The following is a 26,373-nucleotide window of genomic DNA, read 5'->3' as shown; positions in this document are numbered from 1 at the left end:
GGTTGGAAATATAAAATTTCCCATATACAGCTTCAAATATCCATCATTTGTGACAAAAATATGATTGAAGAGCATCAGAGATGGTCGAGCAGAAGATCCCTGAAGATTTGAGATTGAAAAACCCATTATGAGTTCTTCAGAACTGCTCCAGCTGAGGTTAAACTCACGTCCTCCCCGGTGTTTGTGTTCAGTCCTCATGTTTTAGGTGAAGTTCTGGTGGCCAGTGAAAGTGGAGCCGTGAAGCTGTGGACCGTCGGTAGAGGGTGAGGAAGTCGAGTTGACTGAAGAAAGATGTAAGGTTCGTCTGTTTTAGTAAACGAATCTGGAAATAAAGAGACTTTGTGACCCGTCAGGATGCAGAAGGTTCGGACGGAGGAATCCAACCTGTACTTCAACGCCAAGTCGCCATGGAGATGGTGCGAGTTCTCGGCCCATCCGAGGGTGATGCTGTACGCCGACCGGACCGGGGCGGAGCTCACCGACATCAGGGTGAGTCCAGAGGTCGAGGGGAATCTGGAAGTTGTGTATTTTTTTATTTCAATGAAGAAGATACATGAGTCCAGCTCAGGTTGTAGCTGTAGCTGTCCTGACGGTTCTGAACTTGGAAAACAAGCCAGAAGTTGAACTGTTCAAAATGGTTTTGAAATTGAACAAAAAGTTCCCTAAATGAAATCTGAAGTCACTTTAAACACGTCTACAATTACAAAATGGATCCCAAATGACATAAAATTGTCTGAATGGGTTCAAAGTTTATCCAAAACTAGTCAACAGCTTCAGGTCCAAGCCCAACCTCAAAACTACAAATCTGAAGTATCATTTGAGGCTTCAAGAACCTCATTTATCATGATATTTTAAAGTAAAAACCATCACTCAACCAAAAAAAAGATCAAAATCATTGGAAATAAGTTCCGTACTCGAATAACTCTTAAAGGGGAACTTCGTTTTTTTTCAACCTGCGGTCTGTTTTCATGTCATTTCATACATGTGAGTGATGGAGAAATGAATTTTTGACATAGCTACAGTATTTAGCCAGGCAGGCAGCTCAGCAGCTCAGCTAGTGAAAAGTATGGGGCAACTTGCCCCCCCCCCGCTTCAAAGTCCGCCCTAACGTGCTTTTTTTCCCACACTGACCGGCTCAGATAGTCTCAATGAGTGTCCCACAACATACTAGAGGTGAGAAGTGAACGAAAACCTCTACATTACCTGGCGATCCCTTTTTGTTGTGGTCTGTATCCAAATCTCAGGACGCTAGAAAGCAAATCTAGTTCCGAAATCGCGCAATAGCTCGCACCAAAACAACGAGATTTGCTTTCTAGCGTCCTGAGATTTGGATACAGACCACAACAAATAGCGATCGCTAGGTAATGTGGAGGTTTTCATTCACTTCTCATCTCTAGTATGTTGTGGGACACTCATTGAGACTATCTGAGCCGGTCAGTGTGGGGAAAAAAGCACGTTAGGGCGGACTTTGACGCGGGGGGCCAGTTGCCCCATACTTTTCGCTAGATGAGCTGCTAAGCTGCCTGCCTGGCTAAATACTGGAGCTATGTCAAAAATTCATTTCTCCATCACTCACATGAATGAAATGACATGAAAACAGACCCCAGGTTGAAAAAAAACGAAGTTCCCCTTTAAGTAACATTCAGTCTAGTATCATACATGATAAAGCAAAACACTTAAATGACACATTTTTGCATAAAAATGTGTCATTTAAGGTGCTGAAATAACCGTCAAATTATTTTAAAACTATTTTAAGAACCTTAATCAGTTGATGAATCTTTTCAGCTCTTTAGACTTTAGAAGTTGCACCTTTGTTCTTTAACCCAAAACAAAGCATCATTTGAGGCTTTAAGAAACGTATTTAACCTGATATTTTGTTGAGAAAACATCGATTAACCAAAAAAACGACACATATTGGAAAATAGATTCTGTACTCAAATAACTCATAGCCAGCACTCAGTTTACTGTCATAAATGGCACATGACACATTTTAAGAACATTTAAGAACCTCAGTTAGCCAATTTAAATAAGAATATTTTCATTTTTTTACTGTTTAAAAGTTGCATCTATGTTCTTTCTCTTAAAACAATGAATATGGAGCAACTTCTGAGGCTTTAAGAAACTTATTTAACCTCTAAACTTGAGCTAAACTTGGAAAATGAGCCACACAAAGTCATTTATTGGTGTTCATTTAGAGACTGATTTCCTGTGTTCTCCTCCTTGTCTTTGTCTTTATACCTTTCTGTTAAATCCTTTCTTTCTTTCTTTCTTTCTTTCTTTCTTTTTCCTCCTCTCCAGGTGAACCCAGTCTCTGGTCACACTCTGTTTCGCATTAGCAGTGCTTCAGAGTGTCGAAGTGGAGAAAGACTCATTTTATCCAAATATCTGGGAGACGCTCACAGCTTCCATCATCTGATAACCACACAGGTATGATTATATTTGATCGCTGGTGGACGTAAACCTTCTTCACAGTTTGTTCTAACCCACAGAACTTCAGTTTAAAGCAAAAAGTTGGGAGCTCAAGCCAAGATTTTTAGACTTGCAGTGAAGTACCTGCACTTCACCACTAGATGTCAGGATTCCCACAAGTGCAAGTCAGTTATTAACAATGGTATGTCAGGACTTGTTTTATTAGGTGTTTGTGCAGTTAAAATTATTAGGATGTTGCTTTAACATTTAACAAACAACATGCAGAACATGTTGAGACAAACTTACTAACTGTAGAACACAGAATAACCTCGACTTAAACACGTTTGACTGATTTATTCTGCTAGATGTTTAAAGTTTTTGGGTTCTTTTTTAGTCAGACTGAACCTCCCTTTCTCGTGTTGTCCATCAGTACTCGGCCTACATCATGGATGAGCGTTTCCCATGTGTGCCCATGTTGAAATGGGATCACATGATGGAGTCTCCACCCATGTCTTGTCACATCGTCGCTGGTTCTGCTTCCTCTGGATCGGAAGAAAGAACCACTAAGGTTCTGCTGGGGTCCAACGTCTCCCAGGAAATCACGATGCTGCAGTACTCAGGTCAGAGTCCTGAAGTTTGGACACTTTGATGAACTGATATAAGTTTAGATTTAGTCTATAGGGTTAGCCGTAAGGAGCAAATAGTGAAAGGTGACTTCTGTCGAGGATTCTCTTACTTCAGCAAATTTACGAAGCCGGTAATGTTCCATATCCCAGGTCTGAAAGGACTTCAGTGTTTCAGGATGTTTGTCTACTAGTAGTATGAAGAACGTCCAGGTATCTCACTAAAACTTACTGTTCATGTATTCAGGAGGCAGAGCTGAAGCTTGTTCCAGTCGAGGTCATCCTCAGGCTCTGCTCAGACCCAGAGAAAGTCTGAAGCATCTTCCGGCTCAGATCCCTCATCGCCTGGAAACAGCAACCGACAGACTGTCCTCACCTGCCGCAGGTAAGGACGGGTGCTATGTGTTATGGTACGTGTCCACTGGATCTGTTTTTCCCACATGGAAACACGCCGCATCTGAAAATCTCCCGCGTGGTGTTTGGTCAATAGTGGGCCACTTGTCGGTCACATGACATCGATTCATCTTCAGTCTGGTAGATGCAACCAACATGGCGGCTCACTCACAAACTTTCTCTTTCATTTCAAAAACACTTCAGCGAAAGCATTTCTGAAAGCTTTTGAGGTGAGAAAAATGCCATTCAGTAGCTGAATCTGTCCTCGTTTTAATTCACCAACGGCTCGTTTAGACTTTTCGTGATGCGTCGGACCTCCACTGCCCGCATCAAATTTGCATGAAGTAGAAGTCAAGCCTACTTTATGCAAATGACCTCCAACGAGGAACACCACAGCACAGCTCTAAATGCACCGCAACAGATCCAGCATGCAGTGCGGTGCATTTCACACAGACAATGAACGGGATGTTAGGGAATTTATGGATCCAGTGGACATACCTTTAGTGTTTGGTCCTGCAGCTGTTAGATTAGAGGTGTCATCATATACCAGCTGTGATATTTCTGCCTCACATAGATTTAAAAATGCTATGTGTTTTTTCAGCTGCTCAGGATCCGACATGTTTCTGGTCAATTTTACCTCAAAGTCTGGTTTAGTGCTCCGTAAAGTCAGTGGAACCAGCCCCACAGCTGCCAAATATTAAAATGCAATTCTGTCTCAGGCTCCGTGCAAGATCTGGTGTCTAAAGAATTGAAATCAAATTCTGTTCTGTACTCTGATTCAGTGTATTAACTACATAATAGAAGTAATTACAGCAGGTTAGTTGATGAACTGAAAGATACAGGGAAACAACTCTAATATCCAGGCATTTTTCAACCAACAATAACTGATTTTTGGCCACTTGGGGGCAGCAGATACGAATTCTGTTCCCATTATCGATGTGATTTGTCAGCAAAAAGCACTTAAAGACCCACGTTATTATTAATCTGGGCTCATGTCTGTCCAGTATTTCCTCTCTCTTAACTCTGATGTTGGTCTTTTTCTGTGAAGTGTTCCTCTGTGTTCACCAGCTTGGCTCTGTATTGGTTTTTAGAGTTTCTTTGCTGAGAATGGCGACTTGCTGTACCTGAAACTAGGTTATGAGGGCAGTGAGAATGAAGCAGAACAGGAAAGGTAGCAACAGAACAAGTAAAACGTGAGACAAAACCTGTCAAGTTTCTTAGTTCATCAGGTTTTGCTTTAATTTAGTTTTTCAAAGCTCAATGACACTTTGGATTAAGTTCTCTGTAAAGTAATAAATGTGTTGGTTTTTAGAACTGCAGCAGCAAAAATGTAAGCTGGAGAAATGGGGACTTCAGACGCCAACAACCAAGATCCAACATCTAACGTCTAACTTTTTTTTTATCATCAGGTCTGACTTGTATCCAGAAGAAATCGGGTGACGACGACTGTCTGTGCGTCCTCCAGCTGACAACAGCAGGAGATATTTTCTATCAGATCCTGGAGCCCGAGCAGCCAAACGCCGACACATGTAAACCTCCAGCAGCAGAAGACGAACATCTGCACCAACCAGCAGCCACAGAACCTCTACAACCGGCTTCTTCAGAGACAAAAACAGCAAAGCAGCTTCCACCAGAGCCGGACGTATCAGAAACGTCCAGCGATGAGGATGTAGTCGGTCCAACTCAGAACGTGATGACACAGAGGGTTGTACCAGAAACACCAGAAAGAAACCCAACGCCGAGCATGGACTCTGAGGATTCAGAGTTTGAGCCCCAAAGTCGATTCCTGAAACGTCTGGCTCTGCAGGTTGTCGTCAACGATGACCCAGAACTGGACAGAGGGAGCGATTTGGACACAAGTGTGACAGAAAGTGGAAATGTGGCTGAAGATGTGGCTCAAGATGCCGTGGAACCGAACAATGTGCAGGAAACTGTAAACGTCTTGAGTCGCACTGTTGCCTCTCCAGTAAAACTCAGCAGCACCACTCTGGTTACATGGAAACACTGGCTTCAGAAACTGATGCACATAAGCAGTGACAAGAAGAAACGCTCAGACAGCTCGCCGTACTTCAAAATCCAAACTGAAGGTTTGCTACAACTGCCTGATGAATGTGCCTCAGAGAAGGAACACGTGCGAAGCTTGAGGCGAGATCTGAAGTCGTGCATGTCCAGACGCTCGCTGCTGGTTCACGGTGACACCTCGACCCCCTTCAGAACTCCAGATGTGGTTCCTCTACCCAGCCAGGTGGACACCGAGGCCTGGACGGATCGGCTCAACCAGCGGCTGACGGCGTCCTGGCAGGGCGAGGAGGCGTGGCGGTCATGGTGGAAGGAGGAGCTGGGGATGAACAGGGAGGAGAAGATGCATGCGCTGAGGAGGAAGAGGAGGAGGCAAAAGGAGGCGAAAAGAGCCGCCGGCGATCGATTAAAGCTGACCGGGAGCTTCACCTCGTCTGTCAGCTACCAGTCCGGTCTGGACGACTTCTCCGATCTGTCGGGCTGGTCGTCTGCTACGAGCCAGAGCGCCTGGTCGGACTGGGAGGGTCGGCAGGTGTTGTCGCAGGTGTTGTCTCAGGAGGAAGATGTTTTAGAGTACGCAGCACCTTCCACCGTTCAAAATGACACTCCAACTCCAACCCCAACTGCCACTCCTCAAAGACTTAGAGATGGACGAGGTGACCGGCAAACTCCGAGCAAACTCAATACCTTCTCTGTGCCCCAGAAACAAACCCAAACCAGTCAGAGGAGGAATAAACGCTCAGCAGATGGTTACCTCAGCTCTCTGTTTGCACAACAGGTATGTTCAAGGTTTAGGTTTTTTTATAGAGTGCCAGTTCACAAGATGAGGCACCTCAGGGCACGATTCCCAGAGCAGCGATTGTCTTGTCATTGGCTTGTAAAGACAGTGACATCCAAACGTATGGAAAGGAGCTCGGTGCATCTTGGGAAGTTCCTCTGCAGTCTAGGCCTATATAAAGATAACTAAGACATGGTTCAGGGTCACGTGAGCAGCTCTGACTATAAGCTTTATCAAAAAAGAGAGTTTTTTCTTGAAGTGTTCAGTGTGGGAGCTGATTCCATAACAAAGAAGCTTAATTCTACTTCTGGAAACTCTAGAAACCACAAGTAAACCTGCAGTCTGAGAGCAAAGGCCACTGTTACGATGATATCAGCGCTCGATTTAGACGGTCGCCAGGTTGCCGCGAGCGCCGGGAATGATAGGAGGTTGATGACATCATACAAAGTGGCTGCCTCCATGAAGAAAACATGATACACGGTTCAGCTCGATCGAGTGCTCGATTTGGACGGTCGCCGGGTCGCCATTTGCGACTAAAAACGTCGCAGCATTTTGTATCAGCTGGAGGTCTGTAGATAATTATTGAGACAACCTGATAAAAAGGAGTTGCAGTAGCCCAGTTCAGAAGTTACTGTGTCACTCTGAGACAAGATGTTCCAGATCTGGACGATATCTCATGGGTGAAAGAAGGCCGTCCTGCTTCATGTGTGAGTTATATAGATTAAGAGTAGGGTTCTTAAGCAGTGGTTTGATTATAATGAATTTTAAAACCCGTTAATAGAGATAGTGGTGTGCTTTCAGTAATTTGTCGCATTGGTTCTCAACTAACTTATACGTGAAGAGGAGGATTTTAAATTCTATCCTGGATTTTACAGGAAACCAGTGAACCATGAGAAGAACTGAGCAGCTTTAAGAGGACATATTGTGCTTTTTGTGGTTTTCTGTCATTTTTTTAAAACAGCTCTGTTATCATTAGCTGACGTAACTGTACACTTTTACATGGGATGCAAATTTTGAACAATTCTCTCAACCAATAATAGGCAACCTTGTCAGTCAATAGTCAATTAATCAATGACACAAATTGAACTCAGTGGACATTATTCCATGTCCTGATAATGCTGTTTTAAACCCACATTTAGCTGGCTTTCAAACTAGCAGCTCTGGCATCAAGCGTCACAGAAGACTTTACTAGCTAAACTCCCACAATGCTCTCTGCTTCCCAGAGCTTAGTCCAACATTTTGGGATAACCCAGCCTCTTTTCCAGGATGTTAGCAGCTTCTTTTTTTAGAAAGGATCTCATCATTTCCGTACACGTATACACTGTTTTCGTTTTAATGGCTGTTTCTTACAAAGGCGGAGTGCCTCATGTCCATAGAGGCACCACAGTGAAATCAGTCGAAATTATTCTTTGCAGCATTTTAACAAAATTGTGCACCTCAAGCCACAAAGACAGACCACTATCTCTTACATTTCTACTCACGATGTCTGATGTTTCCAGGACAACCCATCACAACACGACTGTTACTACCTGGATGAAGAAATCACCACGAACCCTCCACCCGTCGCCTCCACCTCCTCTCAGTTCCGGAACTCCCAGTCGGTCCCTATGGGGAGCTTCAGGGCGGATCTATCCCAGGATTTCTTCTCTGCCTCGGGTTCCTCTCAGTCCCAGTTCATCTCCCAGAGTTCTCAGAGCCGATGGGGTTCTTCTCAAGCATCGCAGCCCAAGAAGAAGAAGTCTCGAATGGGATTTTGATCGATTTAATTGGTGGAATTGTATCATTTTTTTGGTTCACGGATCTGGATCTAATCAAGAAGGATCTTTGGGCTGAGGAAGGTTACCGGCACACTGGTTTGGTAGGACCAAATGTAATTTATTATTTATGTCTTGTGGTGGTGGTTTTTGTTGAGTTTGGTGATTTTTTTTTTTTGTGTACATCATAAGGCATCACACTGGCAGCTGGCTGGTTGCTGTTTCAGTCATTTCACTTTCATTTCACGCCAACACCGAGCCGTAAAGACGATTTACCACAGCTGATTCAGTGAAATGATTTAAGGGTGATCTTTCTGAGACAAAATCCGAAAAGAACTGAGGGGTTTTAAAGAGGACATGTCGGGCTCTTTGTGACTTTCTGTCATCTCTGTACGGCTCTGATGTTATTTATTTGATTGGACATTCTTATTGGGATTGCAAATCTGGAGCAATTGTTTTTGAATCAATCGAAATGAACACAGCGGAGATCATTCCATGTCTTAATGTTTAAAACGTTGATTCAGCTCGCCTTAAACTGAGAGGCATTACTCGTCACAGAAGTCTTTATCATGGTGGCCTTTTCTAGCTAAAAACCCATAATGCTCTCTGCCAGTACTCCAAGTGTTGCTACAGTGTTAAACAGTAAGAGGAACCAGGTGCTACAGCTAATGTACAGTCCTTTCCCTTAAATGCATTTCCTTTGTCTTCTGCCGTATTGGTTAATTTAGTCAAAAAAAAACAATTAAATTATCATCAGCAATTAATTGTCAATCATTAACGTTGCTGGTTAGCAAAGTTCACAGCCTCACAGTCTTTGCCGCTAATGTTTAAGGATAATTCAGTTCAATTTCCACGAGGTTTGTGCCTTTTATTAGCTGGGATTTCGCACTTCATGCTCCCGTATACGCACTTAAGTTCCCTTAAATCACGCTGAAATAAACCGGAATTGTCCTTTATGGCTGTTAAATAAGTTATTGTTCAACATTTCAGGTCATTTTCAGGTTTAAATACGTACAGATGTATCTGAGAACCAAACATTCTAAGCACGGATCAAGAAAAGAAGCTAAATCTGACAAAAACAGCTTCCAGAGGCTGACCAATCAGTGCAGGGATGTAAATCTCATCATCAGCCAAAGTCTACATGTGGAATATCTGCAGTGGAAGCACTCTGACTGAATAGAAAGCAGGAAACAAATGCTGCTGAGAACAAATGTTTGCTATTAACAGATTTTCCCTCTTCCACGTGTTTCTAATTAATCATTTAAAGATGTAAACTGGACAGATTAAACTTTGGTGGAGATTTGATTTGTACGTTTTCCATTAACATGCCCAAACTAAATTCTAAATTCTCCAGATATCCTGTGCTCTGTTTGGTCCAACTCAGGAAGAATCAGTTGAATCGGCCTTTTATAGAACAGAAGTTAAAATGTCCTGTACACATAGAACTACGAGGTTACACAAAGCACCAGCATCAAAAAGACGATGGAGTTTATGAATTTTTTTTGGATCATGCCAAGGTTTATACAAGAAGAACCTCAGGATGCGAATACATCCAGTAAAATATGTTTCATATGTCCACTTTAAAGCTGAAATCCTAAATCTGAATTCAAAAGAAAAAGGTTTTACTCCAGATGTTGTTCCTCACGCTGTGAAATGTTGATTTGTTCTGAGTAGCATCTATGCTAACAGGCAGCAAAAGTGATGTTGGAACCAGCTGGTTGGTTTCAAATGTGCAGAGGGAATCTACAGTTTTACTTAGAAGAGACTTTCAAACCAGCATCCGTCAGATAATAACTTTACCTCAGTGTTTACAGTGTTTGTATGTTTTGTTAAAAGCTGTGAAATATCTATTTTTTTTTAATCAGAAGTCTGAATGTTGGTGGACATTAATCCTCATCTTTTGTTACTCAAACAGTGTTACAGCAAAGACCTCAGTCACTGTGATACATTATTTTTATAAAACGTTTCTACCACTGCTTTTCTAAACTGAACATATTTTCTCAATAAAACCACGACTTCATTAAAACTTGGGTTCTTATTGGAAAGCAAGAGAAAAACGTTAAATCCTGGAAGTTATTATACTGGTTACAAAAAATAATCTACTGTATGATTGAAACCAAAGTTTTGACAAAATATACATGTATTTCCCACGAATACTACTTTCATATTCAGCAGTAAGTCTGCTTTCTGTTTCTGTAAGTACAATGAGGAAGTTGTGAGAGGGGAAAAACCGGGTTCTCAGATAAAAGAGTTGGCATGTTTATAAAGAAAGGAAGGCTGTCTATTTAGAATTGTTGCAATTTCCTAAGAAGAGGTTCAATCTTAATGAAAGCAGAGAGCTTGTACAAGAAATAGGCACAATATCTGGAATTAAATCAGAATTTTTGGGGTAAAGTGAGTATTTTAGAAATGAAGTTGTTAGTTTGTGTCACAGTAGATGGATGGAAGCAGTTTGTTGGGTTTTACATGGAGCTTCTGGAACTAAACTGGCAAAACAATCTGAAGAGTCGATTCTAACGGGGAGAGTTAGACGTTAGAGCTTTTATTGTGTGCAGACGGTGATTTATAAAGCGGTTTAGCAGCTTCACAAGTCTGATAAGATGGTGTCAGATTAGCTGATGGGAGTCAAAAAAATCTTAGAAGAGAGACTCTGCAGACGTTCGTCATCGATTGAAGTTAAAGGGGAACTTCGGTTTTTTTCAACCTGCGGTCTGTTTTCATGTCATTTCTTACAAGTGAGTGATGGAGAAATGAATTTTCAACATAGCTCCAGTATTTAGCCAGGCAGGCAGCTTAGCAGCTCAGCTAGCAGCTCAGCTAGCGAAAAGTATGGGGCAACTTGCCCCCCGCGTCAAAGTCCGCCCTAACGTGCTTTTTCCCCCACACTGACCGGCTCGGATAGTCTCAACGAGTGTCCCACAACATAGTAGAGATGAGAAGTGAACGAAAACCTCCACGTTACTTGACAATCGCTATTTGTTGTGGTCTGTATCCAAATCTCAGGACGCTAGAAAGCAAATCTCGTTGTTTTGGTGCGAGCTATCGCGCGATTTCGGACCTAGATTTGCTTTCTAGCGTCCTGAGATTTGGATACAGACCACAACAAATAGCGATTGCCAAGTAATGTGGAGGTTTTCGTTCACTTCTCATCTCTAGTATGTTGTGGGACACTCATTGAGACTATCTGAGCCGGTCAGTGTGGGGAAAAAAGCACGTTAGGGCGGACTTTGACGCGGGGGGCAAGTTGCCCCATACTTTTCACTAGCTGAGCTGCTAAGCTGCCTGCCTGGCTAAATACTGGAGCTATGTCGAAAAGTCATTTCTCCATCACTCACATGTATGAAATGACATGAAAACAGACCGCAGGTTGAAAAAAACGAAGTTCCCCTTTAAGTTATCGAGAACACGGTGAAGATGAACCACCAGAACATAGACAAACGGCCTCAGAAGAGACCAATGAAACAACTGTAGACTTTTCTTTTTTAGTGCTTCTTGTATTTAAACTCTCTGGCTTCACTTTGGTGTTTGTCAGGTGTCAGTTGTAGTTAGTTGTGGAACCTTAGATGGGACAAAATGGTGGATTGTCGTACCTTCATGCTCAGGTTTCAGCCCCAACGCACCACTGAAACTGGTTTATATTGAGTTTAATAGAACCTGAAATGTACCTTTTACTTCATCTGCATTTAATGTAGCTGCAGTAAAAACAACAACAGTTCTTGTATTAAATATAGAAACAGATTTCAGGAACTTTGAAGGTAAATTGGTGTGATTTGCACACAGTTCATACCTCTGAACATCAAGCTTTTTTTTGCTCGTCACATTTGATTTTTTGTTCATTTGTCACTGCAATATAAAGTCCCGTATCTCTAAAGAAACAGGAAACCATGGAGACAAATGTGCAGAAAAACAGAGATTTAATGCCAGTAATTATGAAAAAAATGAAATTGTATGTTCAGTTTTCATCCACGTACCCTCAGGTGTTACCAACACTGGGGGAAAAAGTGTGTTTCCATTTTTACAGCCTCTACTACCCTGTCATCATCTGTAGAAAGATGTTTGATCCTTTGAGTCAGTCAAACCTGCTCAAAAATTAGTCAGTTCATATTTGACTTGTTTCTGACTTAAATCTTCAACTTCAAGTAGCAGCTTCATGTGCAGTCAATTTTAGAAAAGAAAACCAGCAGACAACAGATTTAAAAATAAGACTTTTTATAAGATTTTCTGTTTTCATTACAGGTGACAAAAAAGAATAAATAACTCGATATCTACAAAGAACTATTAACATTTTTTTGTACATCATTTACAGTTTTACATGTTTTTGTATGAACATTTTGTATACATTTTTGACATTTTTTTTGACACTCGGTCAGAATTATTTACTTCATTCTTTCATAACACCACAGACTCTTTTTTTTAAAGCTACATCCTAAAATTGGCAACTTGAATACGTACACACACGTCCACAAACACGCGCTCGGTAAATGTTTCTGAACACTCCAGAACCTCCAGTTCCACCAGTTAACACTTGAAGTTAGATTTAAAAAAATAAAAGTGTGCAAATTAAATAAACTCCTCCTCTGAGATAACAACAGTCTTAGATTAATAACAGTCAGAAACATTCTATTAAATAAACACCACACGTTTAGGCGACCATCCGCTGGTCTCGTTTGACATCTGAGCACCGAGTTTGTTGGTTTTTCCAGCGTCCGTTAGCTCGAGACCAAAATGTGACCGCTCTATCCTGGAATGTGACGTCAACATGCACCAAAAAACACGTCTAAACAAACTAAATCTAGTGAAGAAAGATCTACCAGGAGGAGTCGGGATCGCTCAGCTGCCGGTTGTTGTGCGATCCTCCGCCAGCGCCGGAGCTTAATGGGTAATAAATTAAAGACGGCAGGTGAAGGGAGGCGGGCGGAGGCGGCCAAGGCTTCAGGTGTGGAGGTACTGGCGGTGTTTTTGGCGACGGAGGTGGAGGGGGAAGAAGGGGCCTTCAGCATCGCTGCCCAGAGAGCTGCTGAGAGACTCTTCACCTGAACTCATGGCGTCCTCGCAGGAATCCTCGCTGTAGAAAAACACAGAAGGCACCATCAGTACACAGTGAATTACAGCACTACTAGTATTAACAAGCTCTGGTTTACAGCATAAAACACGGATATTTATGCACATATTTGTGAAATTTTAGCTTTGTTTATCGACGCTATAATCGCCACTTTAACAGCTTATTTTCTCGTGTTAGTCTGAGCAACAATATCTGAGGAACTATTAAAGATAAAAACCTGAAATTATTATATTATTATAGGTTATTTAAGCTAAAATTTAAAGTAGTGGTAGATGGCCTGATCCACGGCTGTCCAAATATGCCTAAGAACATTTTTGTTTTTTCAAACATACAGGATTGTTTCCATAGTTTAGGATTAAATAAAAGGTGAGATAAATTGAGAGTTGATGGAGCAGAAGGTGCTGATGACTGGAGATGATGTAACTCAGGTGTGTTTGGTTGTCAGAGCAAATATTCAGGTGTGAAGGAGTGATGTAGTTTCAGGTCACGTCTGCTCTGACTCACTGGGTGGAGCTTTCAGACTGACATTGATTACTAATGTCTGGCACCATTTTCCTCCTCAAGTCTTCAAAATACCTTCAGTGGAAAAAAACCATCTCTGAACTTCAACCTTTACGCTGGAAATGACAGGTTTAGATAAAGATATGACTTCAGTAAAAGGTTGGAAAGATCATCTCCACGCTGACGTCCATATTTGACTGTTTGTTTGATTTTTTTGTACCATCAGTGTTCATTTATTGCTCTTATTTAACTGGGGCAGCAGCAGTACATCCTGGGCTGAATCGCCCCATAAATACAACTGAGATTAGTTTAAAAAAATAAAACAAACAGCACAGAGCTGTTTCTCCTCCTACAACAGGATGTTTCTGAGGTGCAGCAGACCGTTCTACAGCTGAACAGGTTTATACACACAGAATGAGGCCGTGTCCTGGGAAATAAAATCCAGTTTCTCAGTGTGTAACGTGATAACAACTGAATCACTGGAGAAAAAAAACAACTTTTTTTTTAAGTCGTCATCAGAAGTGCAGTTTAACCAGAGCAGCAGAAAAACTAACTGTTGACATTTTTCATCTGATTTCAGGGTTTTATCTCACAATAACTGATACAATAATGACGATTTCAGTTTGTCTCATGTTTAAAGAAGTGTTACAAATTATAGTATGAATAAAGAAACAAGGATTACTAGTGGAAAGAAGCATTACTTTGAATTTTAAGGGTTAGATATTTCTTGAATTTATCATTTTGTTTTCGGTCAGACTGGGATAGAAGAGGACAAAAAGTCTTTTATCTCACAATAACTGACCATGAATTAACAAAGAAATGCAATTTCTGTCACACTTTGTTTATAATTTCTTACATTTAAAGAAGCGGCATGAATAAAACCGTGGATTAACGGTTAAAAGACGCAATCATTTGCCCTTTTCAGATTATGTATTTCCTGAACTGAACCCAGCGATTCTGTCAAACGAGGACAAAGACGTCACATGATTGAGCAAAAAACAAAAAGACAACTAGACAGTCAGCGGTTTGGATGATCAGATGTCAGCTGATGTGACGTTAAAATGTGACTAACGAGTTGAATTCTGAACTTTCAGGTCTGAAACTGAAACTTCCAGCAGCTCTCTGGTTAATGATCTGTTGACCAGCTGCACGTTCTGTTCCTGTTTTTTTTCTTTCCATACGTCGACTTGCATAAAGCCGAGGCTTCGTCATGGAAACGTGTGTGTCAGTGGACGTGACCGGCGGCTCGCACACATCCCATAATAATCACCGTGGAGATATGAGAGGCGCTGGGTGTGACGTTGTGTTACGACACGTCAGAAACTCGAGTGTTGCTGCTCAGCTGGTTGCTTCAGATCACTTTGGACTTTTAACAACAAAGATTTCTTCAGCCGGTTTCACAGTCATTCGGGAGTTTTTTTTCTGAAAAAGCGTTGAAAACTAAATAAACTTCAGCAGATTTTAAAAAGCTTGAACTGACTCCGACTGGGATCATCTTGCAGCGTTACAACACACTTTTTTTTCCTTTTGCAGTGTTGTGTTGCTGTAGAAATATGCAGCGTGTGGTGACACATCAGGTGTGTCTGTTCAGCGGTTTTCCTGCTTTTAAATGGAAACTCATCCAACATTTCACTTATTTCTACTGTTTGATGTGTGTGTACTAAAAACCGTCAGCTTTTCTCTCATCTGTTTCGGCTGTTGTTGATCAGTGCAGACATTTTGCAGCTGATATACATTAAACGTAATGTTTCAGGCCTCTTCATTACTAATTCTGACTAGAACTGAATATGTAAAATAGAAACAGGAGCGAATAAATTCACCTGTTTATGTGGGATCAGCTGAGATTGATCAGTTATGTTCTTAATATTTCACTGTTTCATCCCTTTTATTAAGTTTCATATATTGAAGCATTAATTGTTGTCTTCCTGTTTCAGGTTCATCTGTTGCCGTCTCCTAGCTTAGCCGCTAGCTGTTAGCATAGCTTTAGCCACTATGAAAGCAGCTCATTTCCTTGTTCGGTTTTTCTCTGTTTGAGTCGTTTCTGAAACCACAGAGTGACGACAGACAGAGAGGAGGCTGCATCAGACCTGAAGTTAAATTTATCAATAATCGGTCAATAAAAACACTGATAAAGACAATCAGGAAAATGATAAATATGTAAAACAGAACTAGGAGTGACTGAATTCATCTGTTTATGTGGGATTGACGAATATTGTTGCAGTTATGTTCTTAATACTTCACTGTTTGGTAACTTTTGTTGCCCACTGAGGTCCAATACTTGAAGCATTAATTAGTGTCTCATAAACTCTGTTTCAGGTTCATCTGTGGCTGCCTTCTAGCTTAGCCATTAGCTTAGAGAGCAGCTGATTTCCTGGTTTGTGTTTCTTGTGCAGTTTTTCTCTGCTTGAGACATTTCTGAGACCACAGAGTGACGACAGACAGGCTTGGTTAGAGAAACCTGAAGTATTTATCAGTAATCGGCCGATAACGCAGATAATCGAGAAAAAATGCCAAATATATAAAACAGAACTAGGAGTGATTAAATTAGGACATTCTCTGTTTATGTGAAATAAACTGTAATTGATCGGTTTGTTTACAGGAGTTATGTCCTTAATATTTCATGGTTCTACTGCGGTCCATGACTTGAAGCATTAATTAGTGTTTTCCATTGTTTTACAGAGACCTGAAGTATTTAATTTAGCAATAACTGGCCAATAAAAAGCAAAAAATCGGCCAGGATAATCATCTCTCCCTACAATTTAACGTGATGTTTGCTATTTTTATTCTCTATTCTGTTTGGAAAAGAGTGTTTTTAGTGTGAGAACGAGTGTTTATATCTTGTTAAAGTGTGTTTTTGGAGTTCTAACAGTGTTAATATCTTGTTCAGGAGGGTTTTTGGTCCTGACAGGTGAGTTCTTTCGTTTTTTCTGGGGTGTACTGTGGCCTCTCACCTCTCGCTCTCGTCCCAGCAGCCCTCGGGGATGGTGGGCAGCTCGGGGACGCTCCGGTAGCTGTGCAGGTTCTGGGCGGTCCGCCGCGACACGATCCACTGCAGCTTCCTGTGGTTGGGTTTGCTGCACTCGGGGGAGGCGTAGTCGGACAGGCACTGAGCCACCCGGTCGCTCCACAGCAGCAGCTCGCCATCGGCAATCTGAAACCAAACCACGGACACACTCAGTTCAGGCGCTCTGGCTCGACGCCCCCGATCTCTGGCAGACGTCCTCGGTGTTTAAAACACTCCGATTACTTAACGGTTCATCAGCGCTGCCAGAAAAGAGCCAGTGTAAACAGAAACCTGGCTGCTTTTCCAGGTTAGGAGGTTAAAAGGAAGCAGGTCAGAGGAGCTTCAGGGAGATTTGTCTTGAAACCCGAGGAGCTGGTCACCAAACACCGCCAACATACCGACATCTAAAATCCTCCTCAATGGAAATACTGCTTATTTGGAAGCTTCTGTAAAAGTTGGTTTTCTGAATAATCTGAAGATAAGACCTGAAAAACTAACTTTTGTAGTTTATTTCTAGCAGTTATCTTGCAAAAACTGACCCTAAAATCAACGAAAATTGCAAATTTAAAAGTCTTACCTTAAGATTTAAGGTCATCTTAAGTGAAATTAATTAAACTACGAATAAAGAAGCAAGGATTAATAGATCAGCTTTACAACATTTGCACATCTGATTTACGGTTTTTGTTTCCTTTTGCTGGGAATTTCAGTCACAAAACAGTTATTACGCCGTTTTATCGGGGCACCAGCGCTACATCCTGGGCTAAAACAACTGAGATGAGTCAAAGAAATACTAATTCTTTTACCTTTTAAGGACCTGATATTTCCTGAACTTTTCTGTTAGACTCAGATAGAAGAGAACTAATTATTATTATTGTTATTATTTGGAGGCTTCTTTAAAAGTAGGTTATTTGAATAAACTGAAGGCCTCAAAAACCTTTTTTTTTTTTTACTCATCGTAAATGCAGATTGTTTTATAGCAGAAAACTGATTGTTGACACTTTTCACACAATTAAGGTAATTTATTTTGCAAAAACTGTTCCTGAATGAACAAAAATTACAAATTTAAAAGGTGCATTTTAAGACTTAAGTTTTAAATACGGATTAATAGTGGTACAAAGCATTCCTTTGCCTTTTAAGGCTCAGATATGTTCCAAAGTTAGCATTTCTGTCAGACTGGGACAGAAAAGGACAAAAAACTCTGATTATTTGGAAGCTTTTTTCAGAGCAGGTTTCCTGAATAAACCCATTTTCCTTCATGTATTTGGAGTTTAGCCGTCACAACATAAGACAGCCGCTTACGTAACGGCAGACATCAACAGGAGAAAGAAAAAAACTGTTTTGGATCAGAGCTTGGCTGAGAATAAACAAACACCCGCCCACTAGCGCTGCTATTCATATTTCCATCTCCAACCCATTCAGCGCCGAGTTCACGCCTCTTTCGATTCAGCCAGAAACTGGAATCTCACCTCGCAGCTGTGAGCCGGATAATAAAGCGTCTGTCATTTTAATATCTGCGGAATGTGCAGAGTTTTGCTTCCATTTTTAAGGAGCCTTTAGAGTCGCATTTCCTCTAACGTTAATATAATCTGAGCTGCTCTCTGGTGGGGCTTCATGACCACAGGTGTTACTTTCTCGTCCCATGCGGCGTTTGTCGTACCTTCAGGTGTCTCTGGATGTGATAAGCGATCTCCAGCATGTCCTCCGACTGGATGGCTTCGATCTCCTGCCTCAGGAGGGACAACGCAAGGACGGACGGCTGCAAGAACAGAGACAGAAGGCTTAAGTTTAACCACGGATTTGGCATTGTTGCCCCAATAAAACTAATTTGCGGGGGACTCGTTAACCCGCTGAGCTGCTGTAATCCGGACCGACCCCTGCAGAGAATTCCTACCTTGGCTTTAGAGAAGGAGATCCGACACAGACAGGCTTTGAGTTGAGCCTCCAGCTTCTCCAGACTCAGACTCTCCTTCCTGTTCAGGCACAAACACAAACACTGGTTCAGGAAAACAACATTTCTGACTGAATCAACTCGTTTTTATTTAATTTATCATCGTTGTTTGTGCACTAAAGCTTAAAGTTTGACTCTTCACTTGTAAAATCGACCTCACTAAACTGCAGTAACCTGCTGTGTTGTCGAGCAGCTGACTTGTTCAAACACAACACTTCAGGGTTATGCAAGTACAAGTCTTATCGGTGAACTTCAGTCAGACGCCCCACATAACTTTTATCTGACAAGAGTGGAAAATCTCTGCCGATCAAAACACAGCAAAAAAGTGAACGCTGGTTTTCAGACACAAATTAAGATACTGGAAACAAGTCCCTACATGTCGCTAAACTAAAAGTGATCGATGTAAAACTGGCCCACTCACCTGTCGGTCGAGTGTGAAAGTGCGATCCGGTGGTACAGGTGCAGAAAGGTTAAGGCAGTGATGGCTTTGGACTTGAAGTTGAGCTTCTCGGCGACGATCTTCTCCATGCGGCTGAGGTCGGACACCGTGAAGCGGCACTGGCCGATGCGGATGAGCTCCTCAGTGGGCGTCAGGTTGCACTCGTCCTCCGTCACTCTGGCCGCCATGTCCAGGCAGCTGAGGCTGACGCAGGACAGGTGCTTCGGCTGGATCTGGAGGGAGGCGAGCAGAGGTGAGTAAGAAACCGCTCAAAGGAGGACTGAGATGGAAGCTGTGTGTCACCAGAAGCTGCTAAAAGCCTCAGTGTCTCCTGTCAGGTGTTAACATCTCGTACCCTCATCATGGCCAGGAACCTGTCCAGCAGGTTGACAGCCAGGACGAAGGTCTGCGTTCTGTAACCGAAGAAGCTGGTCAGACTCCACAGATCCTCCACTTTGGCATCTCGGCACTTGGCTGAAATCCGGCTGTCGTCCTGGAAAATAAAAATGAAACACGTTGAAGACGCCTGCAGTCTGATGAGCAGAACAGAATGAGTCTACCTGTGGAGTTCTCACCTGTGTGGTGGACTCGATGAGGCTCAGGCCGGCCTCCTTAGGCTGATAAAAAACCTCCTGCTCGTAATTCAGCCTCAGCTCCTTCATCAGCTTGAAGGCGTCCATGTCTCAGTTGGCACTGGAGGAAGGGTTGCTATTGTTTGATCCACAGTACTGCCACTGCAAGGCAAGAAAAACGGTGTTTAATGTGTGTTTTGTTTGTGTTTTCACTACAGAGCAGAAGAAAAGTACTTTTTGGGGTTTCCCTATTTCACTTTAATAAGAGAAATCCCCTTAAAATGGTATAAAATACAAATAAATCAGCGAGAAAGTCTCCAGATATTAGGTTACATCAACTTTTATTCCATTTTTATCCAATCAAAAGTATTTTTTCTCCGCTTTCGGTTCCTCCTATGAAGAGGAAAACACCTAATGACATAATCCTGGGAGTGTCTGAGGTGATCTGTGTAGGATATTTCATGGAGCTGGTTGCTCAAATTACTTATTTATTCATTTATATATGAATTATTCAATATATTATGATAGTTATCGTTGTTTTTAGGCCAAACAATTAATAGAATATACCTGAAGTTCAACAGAATGGTTCGGAAATAATGTTTAAAAATAATAATAATTTGGTAGTAAATCTGTCTATTATAGGTGAATTATTGATAATATCTCTATTGTGTTATTGTAGTCTGGCCTGCTCCGGTTCTCGGTCCTACCGGGGGTCAGCTCGGAGCCCAGCCCACTTCCCTCAGCTGGGCTCCGGTGTCAGGTTTCCTCCGGTAGACGCCTTCTCTGTCCTCTGACCGACAAAACAACTGGCCTTTTTTTCTCCAAGGTTTTCTGTGTTAATAAACGACTAAAAAACCCACACAAGCACAAAAACTCGACCTGAACGGACGGACTTGTTTTAATTTTTTAACATTTCCTGTCGGTTGTAGCTTGGAAGCTAACGGCTACTAGCTTTAAATCCTCGGAGCGGGGGGAGGGGTCGGTTTAATCGTTCCTCGGACGTTAAATGTCCAATAAATTACACCGTGAGACCCGATTAACAACACAAAAACCTCACATTTAGATCAGAAATCACAATACTGTCATTTTAACCTGATTAATTCTCTTTTTATGGTTTGTCGTAGTGAAAATAATTGAGGGGAAAACCATTTACGGGGAAACCAACAACAACAGAGCAGAAAACTAACCTCTGGACCGACGAGATGTACGTGCAAACTGATTTTAAACACTTCCAATTTTAAACCCACAAAAGACAGAAAAGACAAAAGAAAAAGGCTCAACTAAACGACACTAAATCCTCACAGAGAGTGAAAATACACCTTAGCAGTATTTAAAACGAGTCCAGTCGAGATTTCGGTGAAAAATCTAAACAAAAAACACCCAAAATAGGCATTTTTGATTAACATTAGCTTCAGTTAAATTACTGTTTAAGCTGATTTAACGTCCCATTGTTGATGTTTTACTTTGATTTTTCTGGTCATCCGTTGTTTTCCGTGTTATAACAAAAACACAAATGCAGTTCAGTAAGTACAAACGTTAAATATAATATAAGTGTTGTTGTAAATGTGTTTTTAAAGGTGTATTTACCTGTTATTGCAGCTTAAATCCACATATCTCTGTTGTGTTGAGCTCTGGATTCTCTCTCGTCTTCTCTCGTCTTTCTCTCTCTTTTGTTGATGTCCACAGCAGGTTCGCCCACACTCCAACGTCACACGCAGTCGACCAATCACGAGCGTAGATTCGATACTAGCCTCTCCTCCTTTCGGGTTTAACAGAACAAACTAAAGCCAACATTTACAGTTTTTGTGTATTTCTTAGTTTAATTTCAAACTAAATGCTCATATTTAGCATCGATCATCTTTAATCAATCGATAAATGTCATCGGATTGGGGAATAAAGCGTGTCTTACACGAGACAAGCCCCCTCCGAATGACGTTCCTGTTACCCAATCAGCGAGCAGCTCTTTGACTTGTTCAAAAAGTCCGCCCAAAATGGTGAGTTCTGATTGGCTGACGGCTCCGCAGAGTCTTGACGCACTGGTAGCATTACGTATTGCTTTTTGACAGCCTTTTATTCACTGTCAAAATGTAGAAACAGCTGCTAAAAACAGGGAAATAAATACAGTTTACTGAAGCAAAGTTGAGTTGACACTGTTTTAGTCGTTTTAAGGTGATCATTGATTATTACAGATGCATACTTTATTGATTTCTTGGAGAATTTATGAATCCAATAGCTTAAAAATGGAAAAAAAAATATAACTAAATAATGAAGAAGAGTGTACTGCAGGGTAAATTGTGGTACATACACAGCAGTGGTTATGGTGTATATAATAATAATAATTTGATTTGTACAGTGCCTTTCGAAAACAGCTACACAGTGCTTTTCAATAAAGAAATAAAATTAGAAACAAAATTCAAGAAATAAATGAGATTGCAAACAATAGTCAAGTAAAAATGAAAATTAATAGTGTTCTAAAGTAACCTAACAAGACTAAAAATTGCATTTAGTGTTATTTAAGGCATGAACATACCCGAATGAATTACATTTTTTGGATAAAACCTGCAAAAATGATATAAAAATCTACTTTACTAGAGTATAGTACATATTAAGGTGAGACTACAGTGTTAATTATTTACATGTAACTATATTATTGTAAATGTCTCAGAGTGTGAATCTCCCTGCCATCGTTGTGAGGTGTTGTCGAGACAAATGGCCAGGGGGAGAAAAGACTTTGTCTTGTCATAAATGCAGTGAAATCATTTCCTCAAGCGATACCCATCTGCAATAAGTCAGAAAAGACATCAGCGTTTCCTCAGGAGTTCTGCTTTACTATCCCTGAGTTACATCAGTCTCAGTCTGACTCAGAAATCAACCGTTTACTTGTGCAAACTGATCACAACTCACTTGGTTGAGCTGGGAAACATAAAACAACCAGAGAAAGACACAAAAATGCTGCTTATTCTCTTGTTTTAACCACATAATTGTCCCTTTCCCCTCCATGTTCCCACATCTGTACACAGATGGAAGCTTTGTTCTGTTTTCTTCAACAAACCATCTGATGGAGTAAGATCAGTCAGCTGTGAAATCCTGTTTTTCTCAGGGTTGTGCCATCTGTGTTTCTGCAGTAAATGTGGATTCCTGTTAGTCGGAGGGTTTGCAGACTCTTTTTCATGTAAAGTTGTCACAAAATGCAGTTAATTGGGCTTTCATTGGTATTGTTACGGACACCTTCATGGACGGTGATAGAGTTCCGTCTTGTTTCTTTGGTGGACTTTGTGCAGCATCAGTGTAGAGACTGAACTGATCAGTGGAGAGTGGGGTAAAGAGAACCAGTTTTTGCTTGAGGTGTAATTACAGTGAAGACATGACATCCATCCATCCATCATCTATACACCGTTTATTCCTCATTAGGGTCATGGGGGGCTGGAGTCTATCCCAGCTGGCTTAGGGTGAACGCAAAGAACACCCTTGACAGATCCCCATTCTATCACAGGACTACACATAGAGACAAACAATCACACTCACATTCACACCTACAGACAATTTAGTTTAGTTGTGTGAGGAAGCCAGAGAAAACCCACCATGTACAGGGAGAACATGCAAACTCCATACAGAAAGATCCTGGGAAGACAAGGAGGCATGACAGTAAAGTCTAAAAATAAAACAGGTACATATATTTCAGGATGTGGGGCATCCATGGGAATGATTGGTTTGTATCTAAAATAAACTGTTTTTAAAATATTGCTTTCTTGTCTCAACGTACCCCCTGCAAGGGGCAAACTGAGTCTTTGGAGAAAATGCATCGGGGTCAATTGCGCGATCAATTATGTTAAAGTGAAATTGAAAATGTTATACCTCATACAATGAAAGATCTGTCTCCATTTGTTCATCTAAGACCTGGTGGGCAGATCCTGTTCTCTTCAACTCTGTTCTGGTTACTTATCGTTTATTTTTTAAAACTATTCTTTCCTTCTTCATCTGCCTCCTGACTTACGTGACTTACGGACTTCCCATCCTTTACTTCTCTTACAGCTCCCCATAAACCCTTAAGAGAAGCTGAATCCATGTCTGCCTTCCACTGGCCTCAGAATCAAAACAGTTTTGGTTATAAAATGTGAAAAATCCAATATAGAATTACAGTAATGTCATTATTTACCAATAATCATGGGTAGCCGAGGCCTTCATTGCCACCATTTTTACGCATTTAAGCGCATCATCCAGGCAGTTTAGAGCTAACTTCATGCTAACACTTTAGCCTCACATTGTAGCTCACTAATGCACTAACACATATGTGAAATAGTTCCAGACGTCTCAGTAACCATTCAGACTCAACACTTATAAAACTATAAACATGAAAAATTGACTTTGAACAGCAGAAAACAGTTTTGTTAATAAAAATGTGCTCACCTCTTCCTCCATGTACTCCCTCTCTTCACTGGGAGAGTTGAATGGAAACCTCTTCAAATATATTTGGACCAATTTCTCCCCTGGTTTTCTAGGAACAAGCAGTGGCTCATGTTACCCCGCTCTACCCTACAGCTGGCTGAAGACCTCCAGAGCTCCAGACATCCTCCAACAAGACCCTGACAATCACCACACCAGAAATAATCCCTCAATCAGTCTCTCAGTCGGGAGGCAGGGATTTAACATTAATAGTTTGTCTTGGTGTCTCTTGTGTCTTTGTGATTGTTGTAACTTTGGTTGGTCACTGCTAGCTTAGTATGGAAGTTACTCGATTCTTGGTGATGACTTTAGGTAGGTAGGTAGGTACTTTACTGATCCTGTGGGAAGACAAGGAAACCAGCAGCAGATTAAAAATACAGAATATAAGAAATAAAAGCAGAGCACACAGGGGATGTAGGCATATAAAAAATATAAAGGCATAATAATGTCCAGAATATGCATACTAAAGCTAAGAACTAAGAACTCAAAACTGTGTAGATGGTCTACGTTGACTGTAACTTTAGTTCCTCGTGTTCTGTAGCCTCTGATGCGAGGTGATTCACGTCTTGTGTTTTCTGTAACGTGTGTTTTGTTTTGTTTCTTTTGCTGGTTGTGGGTGTTGCTATTGTGTTGATGTTTGGCTAAGGAGTTCCGTTGTTCTGTTTCTCTTTAGCTAGTTAGAGAACTCTGTTGGCCATTGTTTGGCATCCACCAGATTTTTTTCTATCTATCTATCTATCTATCTATCTATCTATCTATCTATCTATCTATCTATCTATCTATCTATCTATACATGTATATATACATACATACATACATATATGTATATGTATATATATATATATATATATATATATATATATATATATATACACATATATGGATGTTGCTTTATCACAGGAGTGCATATTTAAATTGTATTTGTAGCAAAGCACAGCAATATATTTATTTTCTTGGAGTAAAAACATATAAAACGGTCTAGAATCAGTCCATGGTGCAGTCGTCTCTGCTACGTTTCTGTTCTAACACCGTTTCAAGCTGCATTTACTGACAGAAAACTTTGTCTCTTATTTTATTTTTAGAATATCTTTTTATTTTTCCATCAAACAGATGATTCAGATTCCCACAGGCTCAGACTGAACAAACTGCAGAACTCTTTTGATCTTTGTTGTCTGTCAAACTGTTAAATCACAGAACTGGTTTTAAAGTCAGCCTCAGTGGAGCCTCATCCCTGAAGACACTCAAGATGATATATTTTATAGATTTCTTTTGCTGTTTGGTCAAATGCTTGTTTTTTTATTTCTGTGAAACAGAGAGAAAAACAGAAGAATGTTCCGATAAATCAACTTGAGGTGGTTCTAAATGTATTTAACAAGAAAAAAAGAAAAATAACTACAGAAAAGTCAAATAATATGATGACTTACTGTTACACAATTGACAGAAATTTCTATATTATAGACTTTTTTGGAGGCTGCAGCACCCCCCGCGACCCAAGTGAGGATAAAGCGGTGTATAGAGAATGGATGGATGGATGGACTTGTTTGGATAAAAATGGTGACTTTTCATCTAAAAAATATCCTTTTTCTTTGAATGTCAGATTTCTGTAGAATGTAGAAAGTGAAGTCTAATGTTCATCATACATGTTATTTTTACTAAAATATTTAGAATTCTGTTGTGACAACACATGGATTTTTAGTCATACTATTAATTAAGATCGTGTTTTTGGATTCACAGTATGAAAATTTCAGCATATTTTTAAGCCAAGTCAAATTTTATATATATTTTAAATTAACTGCTAACTAACATATCTCTGCAATGAAATGCTATGTATTACACTGTATGCTTAGTCTGTTTCCTTAGGAAATGCACATTTTACATTTATGCAAGTACAGTTTGTACTTATGTTCATAGTTTTTGAACATTTGTTGTACTTATTTTTATATTTTTTGGGACATATTTTGTGACTTATGCTAATATTTTTTGGATATATTTTTCTACTTATTTATTTATTTTACATTATTAGGACATATTTTTCTACCTATTTTTTAAAATATTTTTTGGAACATATTTTTTTACTTATATTTATAATGTTGGACATGCTTTTCTAGTTATTTCTTATATATTCAGGACATATTTTTCTAGTTATTTTTATATTTTTTACAACATTTTTATTTATTTGATTACTTGATCTATTTATTCAGTATTACAGATTCTGAATCAATGACATGATGAGAAATAACAGAAAAATTTATATTAAAAATATTGCTATATAGACTATTTCATGATTCTTCAAATATAAAAAAATTTAATTATCTTTTTTTTTTAACGTGGACATATTTTTCTGTAAACTTATCTGCATTTTCTCATGTTATTTGCACATTGTGTCACTTCTGTATATTTTGTAGATATTTTTCTCTATTATATATTA

The 26,373-nt window shown here is 40.4% G+C and overlaps 2 protein-coding genes across 4 annotated transcripts in view; one reads left to right on the top strand and one right to left on the bottom strand.

Moving 5' to 3' along the window:
* Positions 1 to 25,510, top strand: part of taf1c (TATA-box binding protein associated factor, RNA polymerase I subunit C) — a 32,539-nt gene extending 7,029 nt beyond the window's left edge. Inside the window, exons 9-16 of one of the 3 annotated variants that reach the window (XR_007937454.1) lie at positions 192 to 263; positions 354 to 489; positions 2,299 to 2,427; positions 2,840 to 3,029; positions 3,280 to 3,417; positions 4,835 to 6,222; positions 7,722 to 8,080; positions 25,404 to 25,510. Coding sequence is in view for 1 of the 3 variants with exons in the window: in XM_051938300.1 (XP_051794260.1) it covers positions 192 to 263; positions 354 to 489; positions 2,299 to 2,427; positions 2,840 to 3,029; positions 3,280 to 3,417; positions 4,835 to 6,222; positions 7,722 to 7,979 (2,311 nt within the window). In the remaining 2 variants the exon portion in view is untranslated. Of the gene's footprint in view, positions 1 to 191; positions 264 to 353; positions 490 to 2,298; positions 2,428 to 2,839; positions 3,030 to 3,279; positions 3,418 to 4,834; positions 6,223 to 7,721; positions 10,003 to 14,633; positions 15,469 to 25,403 lie in introns of those variants that run through there. The other 2 variants (XR_007937455.1, XM_051938300.1) reach the window with 2 other exon arrangements.
* ccng2 (cyclin G2) lies at positions 12,169 to 21,222 on the bottom strand. Its single transcript, XM_022213481.2, has 8 exons — positions 21,090 to 21,222; positions 19,506 to 19,664; positions 19,286 to 19,423; positions 18,913 to 19,163; positions 18,435 to 18,513; positions 18,201 to 18,299; positions 16,491 to 16,690; positions 12,169 to 13,041 (listed from the first exon to the last, which is right to left on the bottom strand). The coding sequence occupies exons 2-8, from the start codon at positions 19,608 to 19,610 to the stop codon at positions 12,909 to 12,911; spliced, it is 1,005 nt and encodes a 334-aa protein (XP_022069173.1). The 5' UTR covers positions 19,611 to 19,664; positions 21,090 to 21,222; the 3' UTR covers positions 12,169 to 12,908.
* Positions 25,511 to 26,373: the final 863 nt, after the last annotated feature.

The sequence above is a fragment of the Acanthochromis polyacanthus genome, chromosome 18, assembly GCF_021347895.1.
Source record: "Acanthochromis polyacanthus isolate Apoly-LR-REF ecotype Palm Island chromosome 18, KAUST_Apoly_ChrSc, whole genome shotgun sequence".
In the NCBI taxonomy this organism is placed as follows: domain Eukaryota; kingdom Metazoa; phylum Chordata; class Actinopteri; family Pomacentridae; genus Acanthochromis; species Acanthochromis polyacanthus.
The sequence above is the reverse complement of the archived record's forward strand: the minus strand, read 5'-3'. Positions and strand labels throughout refer to the sequence as shown.

Excerpts from the sequence above, each read along its gene's own strand:
- ccng2 (XM_022213481.2), bottom strand. The coding sequence starts at position 19,610 with ATGGACGCCTTCAAGCTGATGAAGGAGCTGAGGCTGAATTACGAGCAG. Across the intron at positions 19,424-19,505 it reads TCATCGAGTCCACCACACAG|GACGACAGCCGGATTTCAGC; the intron begins GTGAGAACTCCA and ends TTTATTTTCCAG. Across the intron at positions 18,300-18,434 it reads TCTCCTTCTCTAAAGCCAAG|CCGTCCGTCCTTGCGTTGTC; the intron begins GTAGGAATTCTC and ends CTGTTCTTGCAG.